This window comes from Piliocolobus tephrosceles, chromosome 8, assembly GCF_002776525.5.
Source record: "Piliocolobus tephrosceles isolate RC106 chromosome 8, ASM277652v3, whole genome shotgun sequence".
Taxonomy (NCBI): Eukaryota; Metazoa; Chordata; class Mammalia; order Primates; family Cercopithecidae; genus Piliocolobus; species Piliocolobus tephrosceles.
This window is the reverse complement of record NC_045441.1, coordinates 10,956,621-10,982,041: the sequence shown is the minus strand read 5'-3', so window position 1 is coordinate 10,982,041 and position 25,421 is coordinate 10,956,621. Positions and strand designations below refer to the sequence as shown.

The 25,421-nt window shown below is 46.4% G+C and overlaps 1 protein-coding gene across 8 annotated transcripts in view; it reads right to left on the bottom strand.

Annotated features, from left to right (window-relative positions):
• CUX1 (cut like homeobox 1) overlaps nucleotides 1-25,421 on the bottom strand; it is a 469,420-nt gene that overhangs the window by 193,701 nt on the left and 250,298 nt on the right. For all 8 annotated transcript variants that reach the window (XM_023194480.1, XM_023194479.1, XM_023194482.1 and 5 more), the window contains one exon: nucleotides 17,918-17,996. In XM_023194480.1, the coding sequence (XP_023050248.1) occupies nucleotides 17,918-17,996 (79 nt within the window). The remainder of the gene's footprint in view (nucleotides 1-17,917; nucleotides 17,997-25,421) is intronic.

Below are 25,421 nucleotides of genomic sequence, written 5' to 3'. Positions count from 1 at the left end.
TCCCAGTTACTGGAGAGGCTGAGTCAGGAGAATCACTTGAATCCGGGAGGCGGAGGTTGCAGGCAGCCGAGATCGTGCCACTGCACTTCAGCCTGGGTGACAGAGCAAGACTCTGTCACACACACACACAAAAAAAGGGGTGAGATCAAGGTATTTTTTTCCCCAGGTGAATGAAAGCTAACAGAATTCATTGCCAATGTGCCTATATCATAAAAAATGTTAAAAGGAGATTCTATAGACCAAAAGAAAATGATTCCATGCACATACTTGAATCCACAGAAACGAATAAACAACACTGGAAATGGTAAATAGATGAGTAAAAATAAAATATTACAATTTCATTTTTAATTTCTTTAAAAGATAAGTGTTTAAAGAAAAAATAGTAACCATGTATTATAGCGTTATAATATAGGTAGAAGTAAAATCAGTAAAAATGCACAAAGAAAATGAGGGAGAAAGTGACAATGTATTATAAGATTCTTATATTGTATATGAAATGGTATATTATTTGAAGGTATAAAATAAGTTAAAGATGGTTACTTTTCCCTCTTTTTTTTGAGATGGAGTTTTGCTCTTGTTACCCAGGCTAGAATGCAATGGCGCAATCTCAGCTCACTGCAACCTTCGCCTTCCGGGTTCAAGAGATTTTCCTGCCTCAGCCTCCTGAGTAGCTGGGATTACAGGCATGTGCCACCACGCCCGGCTAATTTTGTATTTTTTGTAGAGATGGGGTTTCTCCATGTTGGTCAGGATGGTCTCAAACGCCCGACCTCAGGTGATCCACCTGCCTCAGCCTCCCAAAGTGCTGGGATTACAGGTGTGAGCCACTGTGCTTGGCCCATATTCCCATTTCACAGATGGGAAGACAGAGAGGAGGCGACATGTCAAGGATCTGTGTTCCTCCCATGCTATAAGTGCACAAAAGCCTTAGGCACACAGTTGTTTGTACAAAGAGAGTTCAGATTTCTGTTTTTCTTTTATTTTTGGAAAGGAGTTTTGCTCTGTCCCTCAGGCTGGAGTGCAGTGGCACAATCTCTGCTCACTGCAACTTCCACCTCCCAGGTTCGAGCGATTCTCCTGCCTCAGCCTCCCAAGTAGCTGGGACTACAGGTGTGCACCACCACGCCTGTCTAATTTTGTATTTTTAGTAGAGATGGGGTTTCTCCATGTTGGTCAGGCTGGTCTCAAACTCCTGACCTCCAGTGACCCGCCCACCTCGGCCTCCCAAAGTGCTGGGATTACAGGTGTGAGCCACCATGGCCGGCCTACTTTTCACTTTAAAGTAACCCTTAAGAAAATAAGAGTTATAGCTAATAAGATAATTGGGGAGACAAAATCATAAAAAAAATCAGTTAATCAAAAGAAAGCAGGAAAAATACAAGAAAAAACAGGCAAGACAAATAGAAAAAGTAAGATGGTAGACTTCAATCCAACTTGATCTATAATTACATTAAATGTAAATGATCTAACATTCCAGTTAAGAGGCAGATAGAATGGATAAAAAAGCAAGATAGAATGGATAAACGAGCAAGATGTAGCTATTTACACAACTTAAACATAAAGATACAGACAGGTTAATAGTGAAGGGCTAGAAAAAAATATGTAACATAAAAACTCTAATCAAAAGAAAGCCAGAGTGCTTATATTAAAATCAGAAAAAGAATACTTTACGACATGGAATATTTCCAGGAATAATGAAGACCATTGTATAAACTTAAAAGAATCAAACAATTGAGAGACGATATAATTATCTTAAAGGGTATATTTGCCCCAAAAGAAAGCTTCAAACTATGTAAATCAAAAACTGACAGAACTGAAAGAAAAAAGAAAAATCCAAAATAATAATTCGATTTCAAAACACCATACACATTCAGGAGAGTCACATAAACCCGGGAGGCAGAGGTTGCCGTGAGCCGAGATTGCGCCACTATACTCCACCCTGGGCGACAGAGCGAGACTCTGTTTCGAAAAAGCAACAACAACAAAAAAAGCCATTCACATTAATTAATATTATGATTTTTATATAATCAATATGGATACGAGAGACTTGAAGAACACCACTAACTAAACAGATCTCAATTTTCTAGAATATGCCATTCAAACAACTACAGAATACACATTCTCTTTAAGCACACATGGAACATTCATCGATGTACAGGATGATAAAACAACTTTTGATAAATTCAAAAGAACAGAAATCATACAAACATGTACTCTGACTACAATGAAATGAAACAATGCCCACTTAGTAAAACTCACAATATGCATAAAATGCATAGCTAAGTAAGATTTATCCTAGGAATGCAAGATTTGTTTAACATTTGAGAATCAGATTATTTTACCATGTTAAGAGGAAGGAGGAAAATCATATGATCATCTCAATAGATGCCAAAAACCATCTGAGAAAATTCAATACCCTTTATGACAAAAATTCTCCGTAAACTAGGAATAGGAGAGAATTTCCATCTTATAAACGGTATCTACAAAAAAATCTACAGTTAATATTATACTTAATTATCAAAGTCTGAATGCTTTTCCCTAATGTTGGGTCCAATGCAAGGATGTCTGCTTTCTCTACTTCTAGTCAACATTAAATACAGGTGGCAAGTGCCAAAAAGAAAAAGCAAGGAAAATAAATATACAGTGTTATAGATCGGAAATCAGTATGGATACAGGAAACATGAACAACACTATCAACCAACTTGACCTAACTGATGTTTATAGAACATTCCACCCAACATCTATAAAGAATATATTGTGGCCGGGTGGGGTGGCTCACATCTGTAATCCCAGCACTTTGGGAGGTCAAGGGGGGGGGGTGTGGATCAAGAGGTCAGGAGTTCAAGACCAGCCTGGCCGAGATGGTGAAACCCCGTCTCTACTAAAAATCCAAAACACTTAGCCAGGTGTGGTGGCGGGCACCTGTAATCCCAGCTACTTGGGAGGCTGAGGCAGGGAACTGCTTGAACCCAGGAGGCAGAGGTTGCACTGAGCCAAGACTGCACCACTGTACTCCAGCCTGGGTGACAGAACAAGACTCTGTCTCAAAAAAAAAAAAAAAAAAAAAAGTATATATTGCCTTCAAGGGCATATATGGACAATTCAAGAAAACTTCAAAAAAAAGTCTAGAGCTAATAGGTGAGCATTAAGAGGTCACCTATATTATTATTATATAAAAATTATATAATATAAAATATATCATATATAACGCTGTATATTTATTTTTCTTGCTGTTTTGTTTTGTTTTCTTTTTGGCACTTGCTCCCTATATTTAATGTTGACTAGAAGTAGAGAAAGCAGACATTCTTGCATTGGACCCAACATTAGGGAAAAGTATTCAGACTTTGATAATTAAGTAAATACCAAATATATAAAATATTTATATATTTTATTACTTGTTAAAATGCAAAAAATACATAAAATAATATTATATGAAATTCATTCTATTTCTACACAAAAGCAACAAACAATTGGAAAATAAATTTGCAAATAAAATAAACTTTAATCTCGCACACTTGTAATCCTAACACTTTGGGAGGCTGAGGTGGGCAGATCCCTTGAGGTCAGGAGTTTGAGACCAGCCTGGTCAACATGTTGAAACCCTGTCTCTACTAAAAATACAAAAATTAGCCGGGTGTGGTGGCGGGCACCTGTAATCCCAGCTACTGGGGAGACTGAGGCAGGAGAATTCTTTGAACCTGGGAGGCGGAGTTTACACTGAGCTGAGATCGCGTCACTGCACTCCAGCCTCAGTGATGAAGCGAGATTAAAAATAATAATAATAATAATAATAAAACGAACATATTGTAAATTTTTTACAAAAGAAAATACCCTTTAATATAGCATTGAAAAACATGACTTTGGCCAGGCGCGGTGGCTCACGCCTGTAATCCCAGCACTTTGGGAGGCCGAGACGGGCGGATCATGAGGTCAGGAGATAGAGACCATCCTGGCTAACACGGTGAAACCCCGTCTCTACTAAAAAATACAAAAAACTAGCTGGGCGAGGTGGCGGGCGCCTGTAGTCCCAGCTACTCCGGAGGCTGAGGCAGGAGAATGGCGTAAACTGGAAGGCGGAGCTTGCAGTGAGCTGAGATCCGGCCACTGCACTCCAGCCCGGGCGACAGAGCAAGACTCTGTCTCAAAAAAAAAAAAAAAAAAAGAAAAACATGACTTTAACTCAGAAATAAACTGAATATAATCTGTGCCAGGCTTATACATCAAAACTGTAAAATATTGCTCAGAGAAATTAAAGATGAACTAAATATATTGTTTAGACTGGAAGAATAAACAGTGCTGTCAATTTTCCTCAAATTGATCTATAAATACAGCGGAAAATCCTAATCAAAATCACAGAAAGCTCCTTTGTAAAAACTGACAAGCTGAATCTAAAACGTATATAGAAGCCAGGCACAGTGGCTTATGCCTATAATCCCAGCATTTCGTGAGGCCAAGGTGGGAGGACTGCTTGAGCCCAGGAGTTTGAGACCAGCCTGGGCAACACAACTAGACCTCATGTCTAGAAAAAATAAAAAATTAGTTGGGTGTGGTGGCACGTGCCTGTAGTCTCAGCTACTTGAGAGACTGAGGTGGGAGGATTGCCTGAGCCTGGAAGACTGAGGCTGCAGTGAGCTATGACTTCATCACTACACTCCAACCTGGGCAATAGAGCAAGACCCTGTTTCCAAAATTAAAATGTGCAAGAGATTGAAACCTTTATAAATAAAAATCTATGAAGGCAAAAATGCACATGAAAAAATATTCCACATCATTAGTCATCAGGAAAATGCAAACTAAAATCATAAAGAAATACATTAAGCATTCACTAGGAATGTCTAAAATTAGACGGTAACCAATGAAACAGAAGACATGGAGCAACTGGAACTCCTCTCGATTTCTTATGCGGCGATAAAATAATACAACTGTAACTTTGCTACCCTGAGGAAAAGAAAATGAAAAAAAATTAATAAAAAAAGATACATCTACGTTGAAAAGCAGCTTGGCATTTCCTGTCAGGTAAAATGTACAGGTACCCTGATCCTCATCCTAAGTATTTGCCTAAGGGAAATGAAAACATACGCCTACGTAACAACTCTCCATCAATGTTTATAGATTGATTCATAATAGCCACAAACAACAAAATGTCTGTCAACATACCTGTTAGATCAACAAATTGGTATATATCCACACAGTGGCATATCATTCATCAATAAAAAGGAAAGGACGAATGATACCAGCAACTTAGATGAATCCCAAAACACTGTGCTGAGTGAAAGAGGCCGGATGTAGGACGACAGACCAAATGATTCTACTTCTACACAACTCCAGAAGTGACAAATCTACTAGATAGTAAGAGCAGAACAGCAGTTGCTGGGTATTGGGGTCAGAAGGGAATTTGACGTCACAGAAATGTTCTACATCTTGATTGTGAAGGTGGCCACGCTATCACACTGCACACTTGAAATGAGTGCATTTCACTGCATGTGTGTATGTATTTATTTTTAGACAGAGTCTCACTCTGTTGCCCAGGCTGGACTGCAGTGGCGCAATCTTGGCTCACTATACCTCCTGGGTTCAAGTAATTCTCCTGCCTCAGCTTCCTGAGTAGCTGGGATTACAGGCGCTCAGCTATTACACCAGCTAATTTTTGTATTTTTAGTAGAGAGGGGGTTTCATCACGTTGGCCAGACTGGTCTCAAACTCCTGACCTTAGGTGATCCACCTGCTTCGGCCTACCAAAGTGGTGGGATTACAGGCGTAAGCCACTGTGCCTGGCCCAATTCAAACTTTTTTACTCTTGAGGTGCATAAGCAAAAGTAGTTTGGAGACCACTGACTTAGACCTGTCTGCCTGCTGTGCAAAGGATGTTAGGTGGAGGTGTGAGTGCAGTGAAGTGACAGAGACTGGTGGCTTGGATTAGGTGGCAGTGGCTGAAGGGTAGGTGGCCGAATTTGTTATATATTCTGGAGGCTGCTGGCTCACTAGGGCTTACTAACAGTCTGGCTATTGGGTGTGAAAGAAAGAAGGGAACCCAGGCTGACTTGTGCATTGTGGCTGTTTTAGTCTGTTTTCACACTGCTATAAAGAAATACCTGGGCCGGGCGCGGTGGCTCATGCCTGTAATCCCAACACTTTGGAAGGCTGAGGCGGGTGGATCACCTGAGGTCAGGCGATTGAGATCAGCCTGGCCAACATGGTGAAACTCTGTCTCTACTAAAAATACAAAAATTAACTGGGCATGGGGGCAGGCACCTGTAATCCCAGCTACTTGGGAGGCTGAGGCAGGAGAATTGCTCAAACCCAAGAGGAAGAGGTTGCAGTGAGCCGAGATTGTGCCACTGCACTCCAATTTGGGCGATGGCGAGACTCCGTCTCAAAAAAAAAAAAAAAAAAAAAAAGAAATACTTTAGACCGAGTAATTTATAAAGCAAACAGGTTTAATGGACTCACAGTTCCACATGGCTGGGGAGGCCTCAGGAAACTTACAATCATGGTGGAAGGCAAAGGAGAAGCAAGCACCTTCTTCACAAAGCGGCAGGAGAGAGAAGAGTGAAGGCGGAACTTCCAAACACTTATAAAATCATTGGATCTTAAGAGAACTCACTATCATGAGAACTGCCAGGGGAAAACTGCCCCCATGATCCAATCACTTCCCTCCCTCGACATGTGGGGATTACAATTCGAGGCGAGATTTGGGTGGGGACACAGAGCCAAACCATATGTGGGCAAAGCACCTGCGTGAATGGTGATGCCACTGAACTGTCTTGGGAGCATGTCGGGGGAACTGATCATTCTCTTTTGGTCATGTGGAGTTTTAGAAGTCACCTAGGGAGAGAATGTAAATGAAAAGGCTAAGAATAATGTTCTGGCGTACTCCAACATTTAGAGCCCTGGCAGAGGAAGAGGAGAAGGCCACAGAAGTCTAAGGAGGAAGAGTGTAAATAGGTGAAGAAGTGGATTCGGCAGGTAGTCACCCTCCAGGGAAGTTCTGCTGTGATGGGGAGTAGCGAAGTGGCCAGAAACCAGAAGGTATCAGTTATGTATTTTCTTAGTAAATATGATGTGTGTTAGAGATCAGGGCAGAAAGAAGGAATGAAATAGCGTATCTGGGGTGTGCAGTGGGATCTAGGGTCGGGGCCAGTCTAGGGCTTGTTTCTATGTTATCGTAAACTAAGTCGCTCTGAGACTTAAATGCAAACATTTTGAGTTCTTAGGTTCACTGCAAAGGAAGTGCTGGCATGCCCTGATAAAGTCCAACAGCTTTGGTGCAGAGAGGTCCTGTGAGAAGAAAGGACACATGGTTGGATCTCAGAAGAGCTGCAGAGGGCTGCAGGCGGGTTTGGGATTTGGCTGGGGGCGTGGAGAGGGCGCAGGGTGGCGAGCAGACTGCTGGTGAACTGCTTTTCTTGCAGGTTGTGAGGGCTGAAAAGGCCAATCTTAATAGACACGAGGCTGATGTTTGCACAGTGTGCTCTGCGGGTGACGGGGGCCGTCCCCTGCCACCAGCCTGAGGATGAATGTCCCCCTTGTGAGCACCGTCCCCACGATGACATCACAGCGCGGCAGACGCTACTTTTCACCAGGGCACTCTAGGCTAATGTAATCATACGATTACATAATTAACCCAGCTGTCTCATTAAGAAAATCAACTGGAATTCAGGGCATAATTAGTCATACGGCAATTAGCATGCTGATGAGCGACTGATGAAAAGCTGTCTAGATACCCGGCGTGCCAGGACCACCCCGGTCACAGCAAAGCGGGGCACAAACGACGCACCTCTCCACTCTCCACACAAGCACACCGAGGAGGAGTCCCCAAGTCACATCCAGGGTGTTCTCCCTCTAGTGCTGTGTCGAGGGACCGGGTGAGGATGGATGGAGAAGGGAAAGCCTTGGGAGTGACGGCAGCCGGCAAAATCTGCTGGTGCCGGGTCCAACACCCATCTTGTCATGCCTGCTAATTCCTCAGCCTGCAAACATATAGTGTCCTACACGGAGAGGCGGATTGGGCCCCAGGTTTGTGAACCTGGCCGAGGAAGGTAGGGACGCTGCTTCCATGCCTGGTTTCCAATTTCCCTAATGCCGGGGCCTGAGTGAAACTGGGACAGAGCATATAGACTCGTCCCCCGAGGCTGTTTCAGGACCAGCTTGGGGCCAGGGACCTGTATCCTGGACAGGAGTCAGCACATTATTCGCCACCCACAGGGCTTTGTTCTTCCAGACCCAGTTCCTCTTTCTGTCCTGTTTTGTTTGGGGCCTGTGATTGCTTCTTAATCACAAGAATGAAAATGTTTTCTGAAGGCAAACTGAGGATCTGTAAAGGGATCCTGCACGTCTCCCACTACTGAAGTTACAGGGAGCTCTCCGGAGGGGCCCTGGGTACCAGGCCTTGTTTGCCAACACCAGGAGACCTGGAATATGTGGACTGGAGTCACCGTACAGAATCAGGCTGCAACGGCCACATTTCTATCGCCTTCGAGAAGGCTACCAAGTGGCACATTGATGAACATCTTGGCATGAAAACCAGAGGCTATTTCTAACGAAATAAGATTTTGTCACTTTTGTTTTTTTTTTTCAGAGTCTCACTCTGTTGCCCAGGCTAGAGTGCAGTGGCATGATCTCGGCTCACTGCCACCTCCACCTCCCAGGTTCAAGCGATTCTCGTGACTCAGCATCCCAAGTAGCTGAGCTAATAGGTGCACGCCACCATGCTCGGCCAATTTTTCTATTTTTTAGTAGAGATGGGGTTTCACCATGTTTGTCACACTGGTCTTGAACTCCTGACCTCAGGTGATCCGCCCGCCTCGGCCTCCCAAAGTGCTGGGATTATAGGCGTGAGCCACTACGCCGGGCCAATTTCTTCACCTTTTTTTCCAGGAGTCTTAATGTGGGATCCTTGAGTGAGGGGCAGGCAGTGGAGAAAGAAGTATAAAAGAACAGTGTTTTCTAATTTTAACCTGTAATGTGTCCTCACTTGAAAGTAGCAGGCACCAAGAACCAGATTGCTATTTTATTCTCCTGGAGGAGCATTAAAAAGCAGTTCTCAAAAATGATGACATTCCATTTTATTTCTAGATTCTCAGATGCTAGGCCGACAAGGATAGTCACCAGGAGAGATGGTTTTCCTACATTCAAAATGAAACTTCCCCCGGTGGGGGGGACCTCAGAGCATGGGCATTTGGGAGCAGGCTCTGAAAATGGAATGGCCTACAAATGCACTCTTTCCAGCCAGCTCTCTTTTAGTACTTCCGAAAAACCTACATCTACTTTTCACAAAGGCAGACCAGTTAACCTATGGAAATAAAGGGAGACAAGTCAGTCACGAAACAACGACTTCTAGCAGTGTTTCATGAGTCAATGAATATTTTATATCACTGGTAATGTGCTTCCTAAGATTTAAATCTTAAAATAAACCCTTCCAGGCACTGCCTTTATATGTTTGAAGGGTTTGTGTCCGTAGGAACTAAACTGCATCTCAGCAAGCAGTAAAATACGGTTCTGATAGCAGGTCAGAGACAGAGGCAAGGACAACTTGCAAAGAGATGCTTCCAGTGAACTTCACAACCAAAGCAGAGAGGTTCTGTAGTGCCTAGTCTTTTTCTTCTACCTAGGAACTCTTTAAAATACACCAATTACTAGGCTGGGTGTGGTGGCTCATGCCTGTAATCTCAGCACTTTGGGAGGCCGAAGAGGGACGATTGCTTGAACCTAGGAGTTTGAGACCAGCCTCGGCAATATAGCAAGACTCCATCTCTACAAAAAAATTAAAAATTAGCCAGGTGTAGTGGCGTGTGCCTGTAGTCCCCACTACTCAGGAGGCTGAGGCAGCAGGATCGCTTGAACCAGGAGGCTGTTAAGTGAGCTATGATGGTACCAGTGCACTCCAGGTTGGGCAACAGAGACCCCACTGCTAAAATATAAAAAACAAACAAAAACTCCCAAAACCATTAGTAAGATGTTTCTGGAACATAAAAGTCACACTTGTGTTTTATTCTACAACTACTTGACTAAGTTCTTATCTGCAATACATTAATAAGGCCTATTCAGAAACTAAGATTGCAACTTGAATATTTTACTAATTTATGCTCTCCGCCATTGTAGAAATAAATACATACTTATTGTAAAAAAAAAAAAAAAAAAGAAAAGTATCAAGAAGCAAGAGCAAGTCACCCACACAAGGTTAATTACTGACGAATTATGCATACTGTCATAATTTTGCTTAGAACTCAGTAAAATTCCAGCTATGCAAGAGCCTGTTAGAAGCGGTCATTCCAGAATATTCCCAGCTATCTGAGAGGGTCACATTTTAAGAGCAGAGACATTTATTTCTTGTTTAATTACAGGAAGGGACAGAGGCTATTTTACTTTTTTTTTTTTTTTTTTATCCCTTAAAGAGATCAGGGCGGTCTTGCTATGTTGCTAGGCTGGTCTCGAACTAGAGACAGAGGCTGCATATTTTACTTATCTCTTTTTTTTTTTTTTTTTTTTTTTAAGAGATGGGGGTCTTGCTATGTTGCCCAGGCTGGTCTCGAACTCCTGGCCTCAAATACTCCTCCTGCCTCAGCCTCCCAAAGTACACTGATTACAGGAGTGAGTCATTGCGCCTGATCCCCAGAGTCATTATTCATAGCCCCTCTGACTATTTCAGTGTCTCCGTCTGGCTGCTGTAGGCCTTGGCTGCTCCTGGGTCCTTGTCTTCTTCTGCTCACTAAGCCCCATTGACCCAACATTCTCTCCATCTGCTAGTCTTCTTCCCGTCCCAGCTCCTCCCTGCTGCTGCTTTCTCTGGTCAGAAAACTGCCTCCTGTGGCTTCTTCTCCTGGCCTCAGTTGGTGCCACCTTAGGGCAGCTGCCTCTGTCCTGCTTGATTCACCTTATTCTATAATCTCATTGCCCATTGGGCTTTGCTTATCACACCTCAAATTCAGTTGTTATTTGTGCAATTACTTTTTCTTCTTCTTTAAAAAAAAAAATATATATATATATATATATATATATATATATATATATTAATTTGACAGGGTCCCACTCTGTCACTCAGGCTGAAGTGCAGTGGCACGATCTCGGCTCATTGCAGCCTTGACCTCCTGGGCTCAGGTGATCGACCCACTGCAGCCTCCTGAGCAGCTGGGACTACAGGCGTATGCCACCATGCCCAGCTAATTTTTGTATGTTTTGTAGAGATGGGATTTTACCGTGTTGCCCAGGCTGGTCTTCAACCCCTGGGCTCAAGTAATTCAGGTAATTCAGCTGCCTCAGCCTCCCAAAGTGCTGGGATTGCAGGTGTGAGACACTGCACCAGGTTGCAATTACTTTTTAATGCCCATATTCCCACCAGGCTCTATAGTCCGAGGGCAGGAACTGAGCTGGCTATTATATCCCTGGGGCTCAGCCTGGTTCTTGATGCCCCGGGGGTATGGTGGGGGGATGAGGGGTTCTGGGGTCTCAGGCACTGACTCGAGTAATACGCAGGGAGATGAGTCCGATAATACTCACGAAACTGACTAAGGAATGAGAAGCAATCTGGTGGCAAATGAAAACAACAGAAACATCAAGGTCTGAACTATCAAACCTGCTCAGAGGGTGCATGAGGACCATGATGGTTCAATGCTACTGTATCGCAAAATGCTTATTTGGTGTCTTTATTTTTATTTTTTGAGATGGTGTCTCGCTCTGTCTCTCAGGCTGGAGTGCAGTGGCGCGATCTCGGCTCACTGCAAGCTCTGCCTCCCGGGTTCACGCCATTCTCCTGCCTCAACCTCTCGAGTAGCTGGGACCACAGGTCACCTAGCCCGGCTAATTGTTTGTATTTTTAGTAGAGATTGGTTTTCAATGTGTTAGCCAGGATGGTCTTTGAACTCCTGACCTCGTGATCTGACTGCCTCGGCCTCCCAAAGTGGTGGGATTACAGGTGTGAGCCACCCCGCCCGGCCATCTTTATTATTTTTTTTTAATTTATTTTTTAGACAGTTTTGCTTTGTCACCCAGGGTGGAGTGCAGTAGTACAATCTCGGCTCACTGCAACCTCCACCTCCCGGGTTCAACCAACTGTCCTGCCTCAGCCTCCCAAGTAGCTGGGATTACAGGTGCCCGCCACCACACCCAGCTAATGTCTTGTATTTTTTTAGTAGAGACGAGGTTTCACCATGTTGGCCAGGCTGGTGGTCACAAAGTCCTGATCTCAGGTGATCTGCCTGCTTGGACCTCCCAAAGTGCTGGGGTTACAGGCGTGAACCACCACACCCGGCCTTAGTGTCTTTAATGTGAAGGAAATTACAGAAGGTGGAAGATGAAGAAGAGGGAGGAGCCAGAACACCGAAGGAGAAGTGGGTGGGTGGGGATGGTGGGGGATGAGCTGGGGTGGAGGGAGATCCTACCCTGTGTGCTGGGCTTGGGGCACTGATGGGACCTCTGGTAAACCAAACACAGATCCCAGCCACAAAGGACCCGCCCCAAAGCCCAAGGCCTCAGATGCGCATGTGCTGGTTTGGGCAACCCCGAATGCTAAGTGCTGTATAAATGTCTATGCAGGCATGTAAATCTTTATAGAGTGACACGAAAGTAAAATGAGAGTTCAGAGAGCTATTAAACTGCTACAACTCAATAAAAGATACATTCTGTTCTCCTGCAATTGACTTGTCTTAGCGCTCTGCAGTGCTCGCCCTCGCTGGGAAGCTTCAACCTCGGAAAGGTGATTCACTGGGAACAGTAGGAGCCTGAGACCAAAAAAACACTCAAGCATTTTGAAGAAATAATTTGATTCATTAATTTCTGCATTCGTTTAGCAATATTTATGGAGTTTCTGCTACATGGCAGGCATTGGGGTGGACACAAAGGAAATAATTAGCAACAAAACTATACTGAACCAGTCTCTTGGCCAAACAGTTACCAAGGAATTACGATGGAGTGAAGGGCAGGGTCCCAGGCCAGGGTGTGTGTGTGCACAGGAAGGGTCCCCTAAACCTGCTGGGGAGGCCAGGAAGGCCTGTCAGGAAGTGGCATCTCAACAGGTTAATCCAGAGGAGTTGGTGGCGATTAGCCAGGAAGAGTCTGGCCGCCCTACAAGCACTTAGACTCACATCAATGAGAACTGCAGACTGTAGGGCAGGAGTTGGGGTGAAGGGAAGTGGCAGGAATTGAGACACATTCTAGAGGTCGGATGGCCAGAGTTGGTGACAAGATGCTCAGAACACAGACCAGGCATGGTGGCTCATGCCTGTAATCCCAGCATTTTGGGGGGCCCGAGGCGGGTGGATCATCTGAGGTCAGGAGTTTGAGACCAGCCTGGCCAACATGGTGAAACCTCATCTCTACTAAAAATAAGAAAATTAGCCAGCTGTGGTGGCGCACGTCTGTAATCCCAGCTACTTGGGAGGCTGAGAGGCATGAGAACTGCTTGAACCCAGAAGGTAGAGGTTGCAGTGTGCTGAGATCACACCATCACACTTCAGCCTGGGTGACAGAGTGAGACCCCGTCTCAGGAAAAGCAAAAAGCTCAGCACATGAGCAGCAAGGTGGGAGGTGACGCTACCCACCAAAAGAAGGCAGGCAGTAAGAAGACGGCTTCTGCCGGACACATCGGATGGGTGCCCACCAGTCATCCCAATGGGAAAGTCCAGGCGGCAGTCGGATATGCAGCCTGGCACTCAGGAGTGAGACCTGGACCACGGACAAAGCTCTAAGAGTCACCAATGCAACCCTTGGTGAACTCTGCTGCTGAGGACCTGGTGAGAGTGGTGGGAATCTGGGTCCACTGACTCCTTTAGTCATTCACTATGTCCCACCTGCTGCACGCCAGGCTCTGGGCAGAGAGCCACAATACAAAGCCCGATCCTCACGGAGCTGTCACTCTCATGAGACCCAGAGATAAGCAACGAGGAAATGCACAAATAAATAAAACTTCAGAAAGGGGAAGCAGGTGGGAGCTGGTTTGGTCAAGTGCCTGTCACTCCTGGGTTGGGTGGGACTCTGGCTCCGCTGCTCCTGGGGCCAGCTTGGCAGCTCTCTCTGTGATCCAGGAGCAGGGCTGTGTGGCACATAGCTGGAATGCCTGTTGCATTATTCCCAAGGGCTTTCTCCTTTTTCCTGTGACAGTATGAGTTGCTGTCTCTTGCAACTAGCAGAACTTACTGCACCCTACTAATGTTTCTGGGTTCCACTGGATTAAGGCCTGAAGTATGCAGACAGTTAAGGCATCCTGACTCCCCCAGACTGAGTGACTGTCAGTAAATGCATCATCGCTATTGACCGGGCCCTTCCTGTAAGCCTCAGCCACAGAATGATTGCATCTGAGCAATAATCAGACTTCAAAATACAGGGAGAATGCTCCGAGCACCATTCCTGCTTTGCGAGTAACTTGTTAGATCTGGCAGATCACAGCATTTGTTAAGAAATACCTGGGAGGTGGTGGGTGAAAGTGATCTATGTGGAATGTAGATGTATTTTGATTGACTTTTAGTATTATAGAAAACATCAAACATTCTTTGCCCCCGCCATTCATCAATTTAAACCGCAAACTTCAATTCTCTGGCCAGAAATAAAAATTGTGAAGAATATCACCAATATAGGAAAATGCTTACGGTAATAGTAAGACTCATAACATTAAGCGAGAAAGGCAGAATATGAATATATACCTATGCTGTGATCAAAATTCTATAAAATTTGCACATGTACATGGACAAGGTCGGCTCAGGTAAAGAGGAAACGTTGACGAGAAAAATGGTCTTTTTTTCTACGGGAAATTCACACAGAATGTAACCGCAGAGAAAGAAACCGAGCAATGCTTTAAAGTGGCTGCCCAGTTGGAAAATTTCACTAGGGAAAAACTGAGGTGCAAATTTGACTTTTGGAAAAGAGATTACAGGTTATTTAGAAAACAGCAGCTAGGCGGAGCGTGGTGGCTCACACCTATAATCCTAGCACTTTGGGAGGCTGAGGCAGGAGTATCACCTGAGGTCAGGAGCTCGAGACCAGCCTGGCCAACATGGCGAAACCCCGTCTCTACTAAAGTACAAAAATTAGCTGGGTGTGGTGACGGGTGCCTGTAATCACAGCTATGTGGGAGGCTGAGGCAGGAGAATTGCTTGAACCCGGGAGGTGGAGGTTGCAGTGAGCCAAGATTGCGCCACTGCACTCCAGCCTGTGTGACAGAGCGGGACTCTGTCTCAGAAAAAAAAAAAAAAAAAAAAAGAAAGAAAGAAAGAAAAGAGATTACATATTATTTAGAAAACAGCAGCTAAAGAGTCTTTGGGTCTCTGGCAAAGATGAAGTGAGCCAGTCTTCTTTCAACTAAGTCACCAACTGGACAAGGTTCTCAGCTGGAAAACACTCCCTTCTGGTATCCTGCTCCCAGAAGTGGTAGCAAGAACTTCTGGGAATAGAACGGAACACAACCTTCCTGAGCCCAAGGAACCAACAAAAAGTCAGAGAATGAACTCTTTCGAAACACAAAATGAAATTTCTCAAAGCCCAGGTCACGCTTTTTCTGTAAATTCTTTATCCCTGTGTCAGTAAGGACATGACATAGTCCAGAGAGAAAATTCTCAGCCACTACCTTACGCACAAGAAAATGCCAGTGATGCCCAACCCACCAGGCTGCTGACGCCCGAGGGACAGTGCTCTTGAGGCAGAAGAATAGGGTCTGCAGGTAGGGAACCGAAGGCCAATTCACCCTGACTTCCTAGAACTAAATCGAAGGGAAAACCCCCACTTTCCACGCCTAAGTAACAAAAGGACCACTGGCTACTTCCTTTGCAAACCCCAATCTTTTCTGCCCTGCAGATGGGAAATTGAAAGTACCTTTGATTGGTTGCTTTCTGCAACCAATCAGATGTTTGCATAGAAGTATAACTTTGTAACTTCAGCCTCTGATTGGTTGCAACCAATCTGACTGATTGCAGGGCCAAGTCTTCGTTTGCATAGAAGTGCAACTTTGTAACTTCACTTTAGCCTCTGATTGGTTACTTTCCACAACCAATCAAGATGTTTGCACAGGAGTGTGACCTTTGTAACTTCACTTCAGCCTCTGGTTGGTTGCTTTCTGCAACTGATCAGACTGATTGTGGGCCAGCACTTCATTTACATGGGGTGAACACCAATTGGCCAATGGGAAACCTCCAGAAGTTATTTGGACTGAGAAGAATCTGTAACTGGGCCCTTGAGCGGCTGCTCAGCCCACTCCCACCCTGTGGAGTGTACTTTCATTTTCAGTATCTGCTTTTGTTGCTTCATTCTTTCCTTGCTTTGCGCATTTTGTCCAATTCATTGCTCAAAACACCAAGAACCTGGACACCCTCCAGCGGTAACACTGATCCATTTTACAGTGAAGGAGCCTCCTCGTGAGGCTCAGTCAGGTTCTTCAGGGAACTCCTAGTCAGATACAAACTCGCACAGAAAACCAAAAGGCTAGAATTTGGAACTAATAACTGGATAAGCTCCCAAGACAGCAAAAGTTTAGAACAAAGCAAACCATTCTCTATGGTTAGGCTGTTCCCTGACCCTGTTCCATTTTACAGATGAGAATACTGAAGTTCCGAGAGGAAAAGGAATGTCATCCAGGGAAGGAGAATCTGGGTCTCCCAACTCCCTGTCTGAAGTGTTTGGTGTGACCTCTATTAATCCAAGCTCCAAGAGGGGACAGACAGCAAAGCCCGTGGTGGACCTGAATTAGAACACAAGTACAGGTACAAAGGAGACCTGAGTCTGCCTCGCTCTGTTAATGTAGCTCTAATGACGTCAGTGATATTCAGAGAATTGCTAACAAGGGCAAGTGCGCAACTGTAATAGGTGGGGAGGGGCGGGTGGTGGTAATTCCAATTCCTTGCTTGGCGGAGAAAGGCAACAAGTGACTTTCCTAATTTTCTGATAAGCATCTCTCCAGAGCTGAGCTGGGCCCCACATGGTTATGTCCATCACCTTACCGGAGATTCTAAGGCAATCGAGGACCCACAAACAGGACCAGAGAGATCAAGGCACTCTACATGCCTTCTGACTTTTCCAGAATAAATAATCGGAAGCCATTACTTCTCAGAATGCCTCACAAACATTATTTACATTTTAATTTTTCAATCCCTCTAAAAGAAGAAACAGGGCCGGGTGCGGTGGCTCCTGCCTATAACCTCACAGCACTTTAGGAGGCTGAGGTGGGAGGACTGCTTGAGCCCAGGAGTTCGAGACCAGCCTGGGCAATACAGTGAGACCTTATCTGTACAAAAAACACAAAAATTAGCTGAGTGTGGTGGCACGCACCTCCCAGCCACTTGGGAGGTTGAGGTGGGAGGATCGCTTGAGCCCGGGAGGTGCAGGTTGCAGTGAGCAGAGATTGCGCCACTGCACTCCAGCCTGGGCGACAGACCGAGACTCTGTCTCAAAAATAAACATATAAAATTAGAAAAAAATAATAAAAGAAACAACTTATATACTTGGTTGTAGCTGCAAGGATTATCAGTTACCTCTGCCCATAACCCTTAAGTGAAGGGCTTGTCCAGGGGCCACCGATCTTGGATGACCTGGCAGGGGGAGTGGGACACTGCAGGTGTCTTAGTAGGGCCATTCCTAAAGTCTTAAAGTACTGCACAGCACAAAGACTTCTGCACAGCACACTCACATCGGGTTTGCATCTTCTCTGAAGTATGTGTAGTGTTTTATGCTGTAGCCTCAGAGATTTGGGTCTCTGCTTTTACAAAGTCATCCCCTAGAGATTACATGAGTACTTCAACAAGTACATCCAATTTCCTTTCGTACCCAAAGTCTGGGTTGTGGAGAATTCATGTGTCCTGCACTCCCTGGTTTCTTGGGGGAAGTTGCCACTGATGGCCTATTTATTTTCCTTAGGAAAGCCAAGAAGAATGGGCCCAAAACCCACCGACTCACCAGACACAACGCCCCCCAGTGGTGGGCCATTAGTGCCAGGGCTTACCTGGGACGTCAATCAATCTTTTGTAGACATTCAAGAAAGCTGCTTCAGCTTCCTTGCTTCTTTTACTCAGTGCATCAATCTGAAAGGGAAGGAAAGAAAGAAAAGAAAAACAAAGAGCTCAACATTTGTCAAGAGGTAATTTACAAAGCATTACACATCTAGTGAACTCCCGTAGCAGGGGGAGGTCTGATTCCTCCCCATAGATGCTTGACAACTGGGCTTCAACCTCTTAGAGGAAATGCCTGCAAACACAACAGGACCCTGTTCATAAAGGTAAATGAGGCAGGAGCAGAGATTTGAGAGTATGGAGCCATGCACTATATAGCAGGGAACAATGGGTGGATCTTCCATACAGAATGGTCTGGCACGCCCTTCCTGGTCTTTTTCCTTCTCCAAGTACTGACTTAAGAGCTGGCCACGTGCTAGACACTGCTGAGGATCAGAGGTGGGCAGGAAGAGACAATTCCTACCCCCAGGAGCTCAGGGTCTAGGAGGGAAACAGGTATGTAATTAACAAGTAATTAAATCCCTGGGGACATGGAGAACGGAACTTCAGGCAGTAAAGTTGTGACCTTAGAGCACAGTCTTTAAAAGCATTTCACCCAGGTGGACGGGTAAGACACTGCATGTAAACGGACGAACACATTCAAATCCCGGGAGCAAAGAATTTCATAAAAAAAATTTTTTTGGCCGGGCGCGGTGGCTCAAGCCTGTAATCCCAGCACTTTGGGAGGCCGAGACGGGTGGATCACGAGGTCAGGAGATTGAGACCATCCTAGCTAATACGGTGAAACCCCGTCTCTACTAAAAAGTACAAAAAACTAGCCGGGTGACGAGGCAGGCGCCCGTAGTCCCACCTACTCGGGAGGCTGAGACAGGAGAATGGCGTGAACCCGGGAGGCGGAGCTTGCAGTGAGCTGAGATCCGGCCACTATGCTCCAGCCTGGGTGGCAGAGCAAAACAGAGTCTTGCTGTGTCACCCAGGCTGGAGTGCAGTGGCACGATCTCAGCTCACTGCAACATTTGGCTGCCAGGTTCAAGCAATTCTCGTGCCTCAGCCTCCTAAGTAGCTGGAATTACAGGTGCCCACCACCATGCCCGGCTAAGTTTTGTATTTTGAGTAAGTATGAGGTTTCATCATGTTGGCCAGGCTGGTCTTCAACTCCTGACCTCAGGTGATCTGCCCGCCTCAGCCTCCCAAAGTGCTGGGATTACAGGCGTGAGCCACCGCATCTGGCCTGTGTGTTCTGTTTTAAAACACTTATTTGCATGTCAGCTTGTGCTTCATTCCAGATTAAGAGTCCACCAACACTGCTACAACACACCTGGGACATAGGGGACCTGCGAGAGTCTGCCGGGGCTGGGAACGCAGATACATATGCGGGAGCTGTGGGTGATGCAGCTGGACAAGCAAGTGGGGTGAGATTTTGAGGGGCACAAAGGTACATGGTGCAGGGAGACCCTCATCACCTGAACAGTGGTCAGGGTGGAAAGAGCACAGGAGGGGGCAGGGAGGAAGAGACCCGTCGGACGTCACTGCCTTCATCCGAGTGAGATGCGCTGGGCAGTGGTTGGGGGTGTTGAGGAGGAGGAGATGGCGGATGGAGAGATCAGCGACACACACAGTTGACGTGAGGCCCAGAAGAACAAGGCGAATCGAGGACGGTGCCCGGGATTCCAGATTAGGCAACTGGCGAGGTTTTGCTACAGTGGCCAGGATTGGTTTGTTTTGTGAACTGACTAGCTGAGCCAGTTTCCCCTAGTGTAGACGTCTGTTCATCAACTATGCTGGACGCATATGCAAAGAGCCTGCCGTGGTTGGACCAACCTGGTAGAATATTCAGCTTACCTACACACTTGCTGAGACAACAGATTGCATTTTACAGCCGAAACATGCAAGATTGCACATGTACCAATGTCATACTGGCTCAGGCAAAGGACAGGAAATTATATATTCCGTCTGTCCCCTCCTAGAACTATGCTGTCTCCGATGTTATTACAGAGGCAAAGGATGTGGTTTAATTATAGGGCCTCTCACCTGAGCCACCGGGCAGTTTGTTAAGAGCTGAAAGAGGTCTCCTGATTAAGGATGTGGGGTGCTCAGAACTGGGGGATGATGGCTAGTGGGAGCTGGGCCTAGAAAACTGAATGCATAGCAGCCTAGTGCAATGCAAGCATTTCCACCTTCTAACAAGCTGTGCACCAAGATTCAAATTTGAAGTCAATTCTTTGGAACTCAGACACATTTCGACCCCCCTCAACCCGATAATATAAGGCTGTGATTCTGGACCAGGTGTGGCGGCTCACGCCCGTAATCACAGCACTTTGGGAGCCAGGGACAGGAACATGGCTTGAGCCCAGGAGTTCAAGACCAGCCTGGGCAAAATAATGAGACATCTACAAATTAAAATTTAAAAATAAAAATTTTACAAAAAACAAAAAACATTAGCTGGGCAGGGTGGAAATGCACCTGTAATACCAGCTACTTGGGAGGCTGAGGTGGGAGGACTGCCTGAGCCTAGGAGTTTGAGGCTGCAGTGAGCTGTGTTCATACAACTGCACTCCAGCCTGGGCAACACAGTGAGACCCTGTCTCAAATAAAAACAAAAACAAAAACAAGGTTGGGAATTTGGTGTTAAGTAGAGTTTCAGAACAATCTACAAGGACTTTTTGTTTGAGACGGAGGCTCGCTCTGTGGCCGAGGATGGAGTGCAGCGGCGCAATCTCAGCTCACTGCAGCCTCTGCCTCCCGGGTTCAAACGATTCTCCTGCCTCAGCTTCCCAAGTAGCTGAGACTACAGGAGTGCGCTACCACGCCCAGCTAATATTTTTTGTATTTTTAGTGGAGACGGGGTTTCGTCATGTTGGCCAGGCTGGTCTTGAACTCCTGACCTCGGGGGTCAGGAGAGATTACAGATACGAGCCACCATGCCTTGCTTACAAGACCGCCTTTTGTTTTTAAAATAACCCTCTCCCCCAGTATTAGCAACTCATGCTCATTGTGTGATCAGAAAAATATCAAAAATACAGAAAAAAACTTAAAAGTATAATTAAAATCCGCCACTCACAGGCAGGAGTCAAACTGTCAGGTCTTTATTTCTAATTTTTTTTCTAATTATATATATATATATAAAAAGAGTTGCAGTCAGGCACAGTGGCTCACGCCTGTAATCCCAGCACTTTGCGAGGCCAAGGCGGACGGATCACGTGGTCAAGAGTTTGAGACCAGCGTGGCCAAGGTGATGAAACTCCATCTCTACTAAAAATACAAAAATTAGCCGGACATGGTGGTGTGCACCTGTAATCCCAGCTATTCAGGAGGCTGAGGCAGGAGAATTGCTTCAATTATACCCGGGAGGTGGAGGTTGCAGTGAGCTGAGATGGCACCACTGCAGTCCAGTCTGGTGACAGAACAAGACTCTGTCTCAAAAAAAAAAAAAAAAAAAAAAAAAAAGAGTTACATGAAATGCAGACACAGACAAACAAGAGAGAGATGTATTATACATTAGAGTGGTCTTGGACTGGGGGTGATGGGAAGGAGGGGCTGGTGGATGCCAACTGACGGGTGTGGGATTTCCTTTTGGGGTGATGAAAATGTTTTACAATTGTCTGTGGTGAGAGCTGTACAACTTTGTGAATATCCTGAAAGTCAATGAACTCCAGACTTTAAATGGGTGAATTATATAGTATGTGAATTATATCTCAATCAAGCTGCTTAAAACGCATGTGTGTATGTACGTACTTGAAATCAGCCTATACGTAAGATTGTGCATTGTGCTTTCTCTCCCTGTCGTATCATGTACCTTTCTCAATATCTATTACAAATTTTGGGAACTGTCTAAATGGCACTGTTTCAACTGTACCTAAGCCCGCATATTATAGATGTCTGGAGTAAGCAATGGATTTAGAGTTGCTTCTCCAGATGAATTGGAACACTCCCTGGGGCTCAGTTCTAAGAGAGGCAGGTGGGTAGCAGAGTCTGTCCGGAAAGCTGGGCAGACGCCCTGGCTGCTGTCCGTACCGCTTGACGGCCACACAGAGGCTTCTCTTTCTGGCTTAGGATCTGCCTAGGGAGGGAGATCTCTTCCCAGGTATTCCGACTGAGGGTACCGGGTGGCTGCGTCTCCTGGAGGCAAGGGCTGGGATCTGGAAGGATCCTGAACTCTGTCCTCCCGTCTCCTGTTTGGGTTATTCCCGGGGATGTGGGGTTTGGTAATTTACACGGCACACTTCGGGGCTGTAATAGGCTGAACTGTGTCTCTCGAAAGATGATGAAGTCCTGACCCCCAATACCTGTGAAGGTGACCTTATTTGGAGGTAGGGTCTCTGCAGGTGATCAAGGTAAGGCAAGGTCATTAGCCGGGGCCCTCGTCCAATAGGATCCAATAAGGAGGAGAAACCTAGACACAGAGACAGACACGTAGACAGGTAGGACGTCACAGGGAGATGAAGGAGAGACTGGGTTGATGATCTATAAGAGGAAGATGACCAGGAAACCACCAGAAGCTGGAACAGGGACACAGCAGATTCTCCCCTACAGCAAGCAGAAGGAATTAGCCCCATGGACACCGGGGTTTTAAAACCACTCCACTGACCCAGGAGCAGTAGCTCACACCTGTAATCCCAGCACTTTGGGAGGCCGAGGCGGGTGGATTGCTTGAGGCCAGGAGTTCGAGACCAGCCTGGCCAACATGGTGAAACCCTGTCTCTACTAAAAATACAAAAATTAGCCGGGCATGGTGGCGGGTGCCTGTAATGCCAGCTACTCAGGAGGCTGAGGCAGGAGAATCGCTTGAATCCAGGAAGCGGAGGTTGCAGTGAGCTGAGATCCCATCACTGCACTCCAGCCTGGTGACAGAGCGAGACTCCATCTCAGAACAAAACAAAAAAAAACAACCACTCCATGTGTGTCCATGTCGTTTTATCTAAACCGGCATTAAAACCAAAAACCCTAGTGTTCCTCCACTCATCAGAGCTGTATCACAGGGACCATGACTCTCAGTCCTCTCTGCGTGCCCTCCTCCACTAACACAGAGAAATTCCAGCCCAGTCCTGAGGAACACGGTCAGGCTTGATGAGTTTAATTAATTCAGTATGCAAACAGACCATGAGGTTTCTTAAAAGAGACTACTTAAAAGATCCTTTTCTAAATGATGAAGTCCCCTCAGCCGCATAGACAAGAATGGGCCTCAAGCCTGGGCGCGGTGGCTCATGCCTGTAATCCCAACAATTTAGAAAATGGAGGCAGAAGTTCAAGACCAGCCTGGGCAGCAGAGTGAGACCCTATCTCTACCAAAAATAAAAATTAGCTGGGCATGGTGGCAAGCACCTGTAATCCCAGCACTTTGGGAAACCGAGGTGGGAGGAGGGCTTGAGCCTAGGAATTCAAGACCAGCTTGGGCAGCAGAGTGAGACTCTTATCTCTACAAAAGAATACAAATTAGCCAGGCACGGTGGTACATGCCTGCAGTCCCAGCTACTTGGAGGCTGAGGTGGGAGGATCACTTGGGCCCAGGGGTTCAAGGCTGGAGTGAGCAATGATTGAGCCACTGCACTGCAGCCTGGATGACCAAGCGAGACCCTATCTTAAAAAAAAAACCAGAATGACCCTGAAGTTGGAGTTCGGTCCATCCTCCCTCTGTAGCTCACCCAGTCGGCGGCGGGTTGTCCCTTTGTGTGACTTCCCTGCTGCAGCCGGTGACCGCCTAGTTCCGTGCTTTGCTTACTCGAAACACCCTTTGCTAGCCTCTCCGTCCACTCAAAACCCATCTATGCTGTGAGACCCAGTGCACACACAACTTCCTCCAGACCTGGAGCTGGGTTCCTGGGCTGCTCTGAGTCTGGAGGGAGGGAGGGAGCCAGGCCTTTGAATGCCAGCCCCCCCTCATCTGCTCGAGGAGGAGACAGCAGCGGCCTCCTGGGGTTGGACGAGTCACTGACCTACCCTGGCCAGGGCCCCAGTACCAGACACAACACAGTGACTACCACACGTGACAGCTTCCCCCCAGGGGTCCACATGACTACTGGCCAGGAAGAGCACCCGTGGGAGGGAGGGAGGAAGGGACAATATCCTGCTCATCTTCATGCTCATGCTGGCCCCCCATCCCCTCGCGGCCATCCTGCAGGGAGCCCAGCCCAACCATTGCGTGCCTTGGAGGTGCAAGCCAGGGCTTGGTAACACAGCTGCCTCTGAGAAGGGGAGGGATCTGAATGAGCAAACGTCTGAGGCGAGGTCTTAAGGCAAGGATTGCTGAAGAGAGGATCCTAGGCTAGGGTTCCGGCTCGCTGTGCCTGTGTGCATGTTAGCTTGAGGTAGGTACCATGCCCTTAAAACCATTTAAAGCCAGCACTGTTGCTCATGCCTGTAATCCCGGCACTTTGGGAGGCCAAGGTGGGAGGATCGCTTGAGCCCAGGAGTTCAAGACCAACCTGGGCAACATAACAAAACCCCATTTCACACACACTCTCACACAGACACAAAACCATTTAGAAGAAGCTAAACTGGGAAGGATCTAGAGATGGTTAGACACTGGCCTGCGGCCTTGGGTAAAACCTGTCCTGCTCTGAGGGATCAGCCTCTTTTTCAGGCTCACCTCCTGCCATGCCTCACACTCCTGCCACACCCAGTCACTCCCAATTCTCAGAACACATGAGCAATTTCCCCTCCGCCTGGAAGGCGCCTCCCAGGAATGCTACCCTGATCCCCAGGCTCAGAGCAGATCCATCTCCCAGCCATGGCCACTCCCACCACCACCTGGAGCTGTCCTGGAGTTTTAGGATGACAGATAAGGCTGCCTGATTCAGGGATCCTGAATTCCTGGAAAACTAAGCTGTAGCATCAACTGTCTTTCCTCCCGAGCATGGGCACACAGCGGGTGTTTAATATGCTTTTAATATCTTCTGCAATGGCCAACTGCATGGTCTGCAGATGTGACCCAACGGTTCAGAAATCCAGGTATAAATATTTATGAAAATGCTCAATATGTAAAGAGTTCTTGACTGGGCATGGTGGCTCACGCCTGTAATCCCAGCACTTTGGGAGGCCAACGTGGGTGGATCACTTGAGGTCAGGGGTTCGAGATCAGCCTGGCCAACATGGTGAAACCCTGTCTCTACTAAAACTAAAAAAATTAGCTGGGTGTGATGGCAGGCACCTGTAATCTCAGCTTCTCAGAAGGCTGAGGCATGAGAATCGCTTGAACCTGGGAGGAGGAGGTTGCAGTGAGCCGAGATCGCGCCATTGCACTCCAGCCTGGGCAACAGAGTAAGACTCTGTCTCAAAAAAAAAAAAAAAAAAAAAGAAAGAAAAATAAATGCTTAATATGTAAAGAGTTATCTGTGTAGTAAGCATTTGTTTTGTGTGCTGTGAGATGATGACAGTCACTTGGCTGGTAGTAGCTCCTGGGAGGTGTCTTTCTCTACTGTACACACCCAACAGTGCTCTCCAGCTGTCTTCCTGCGGTAACCCGCACATCTGCCCTAATGGCTGCTACTGGATTCCACG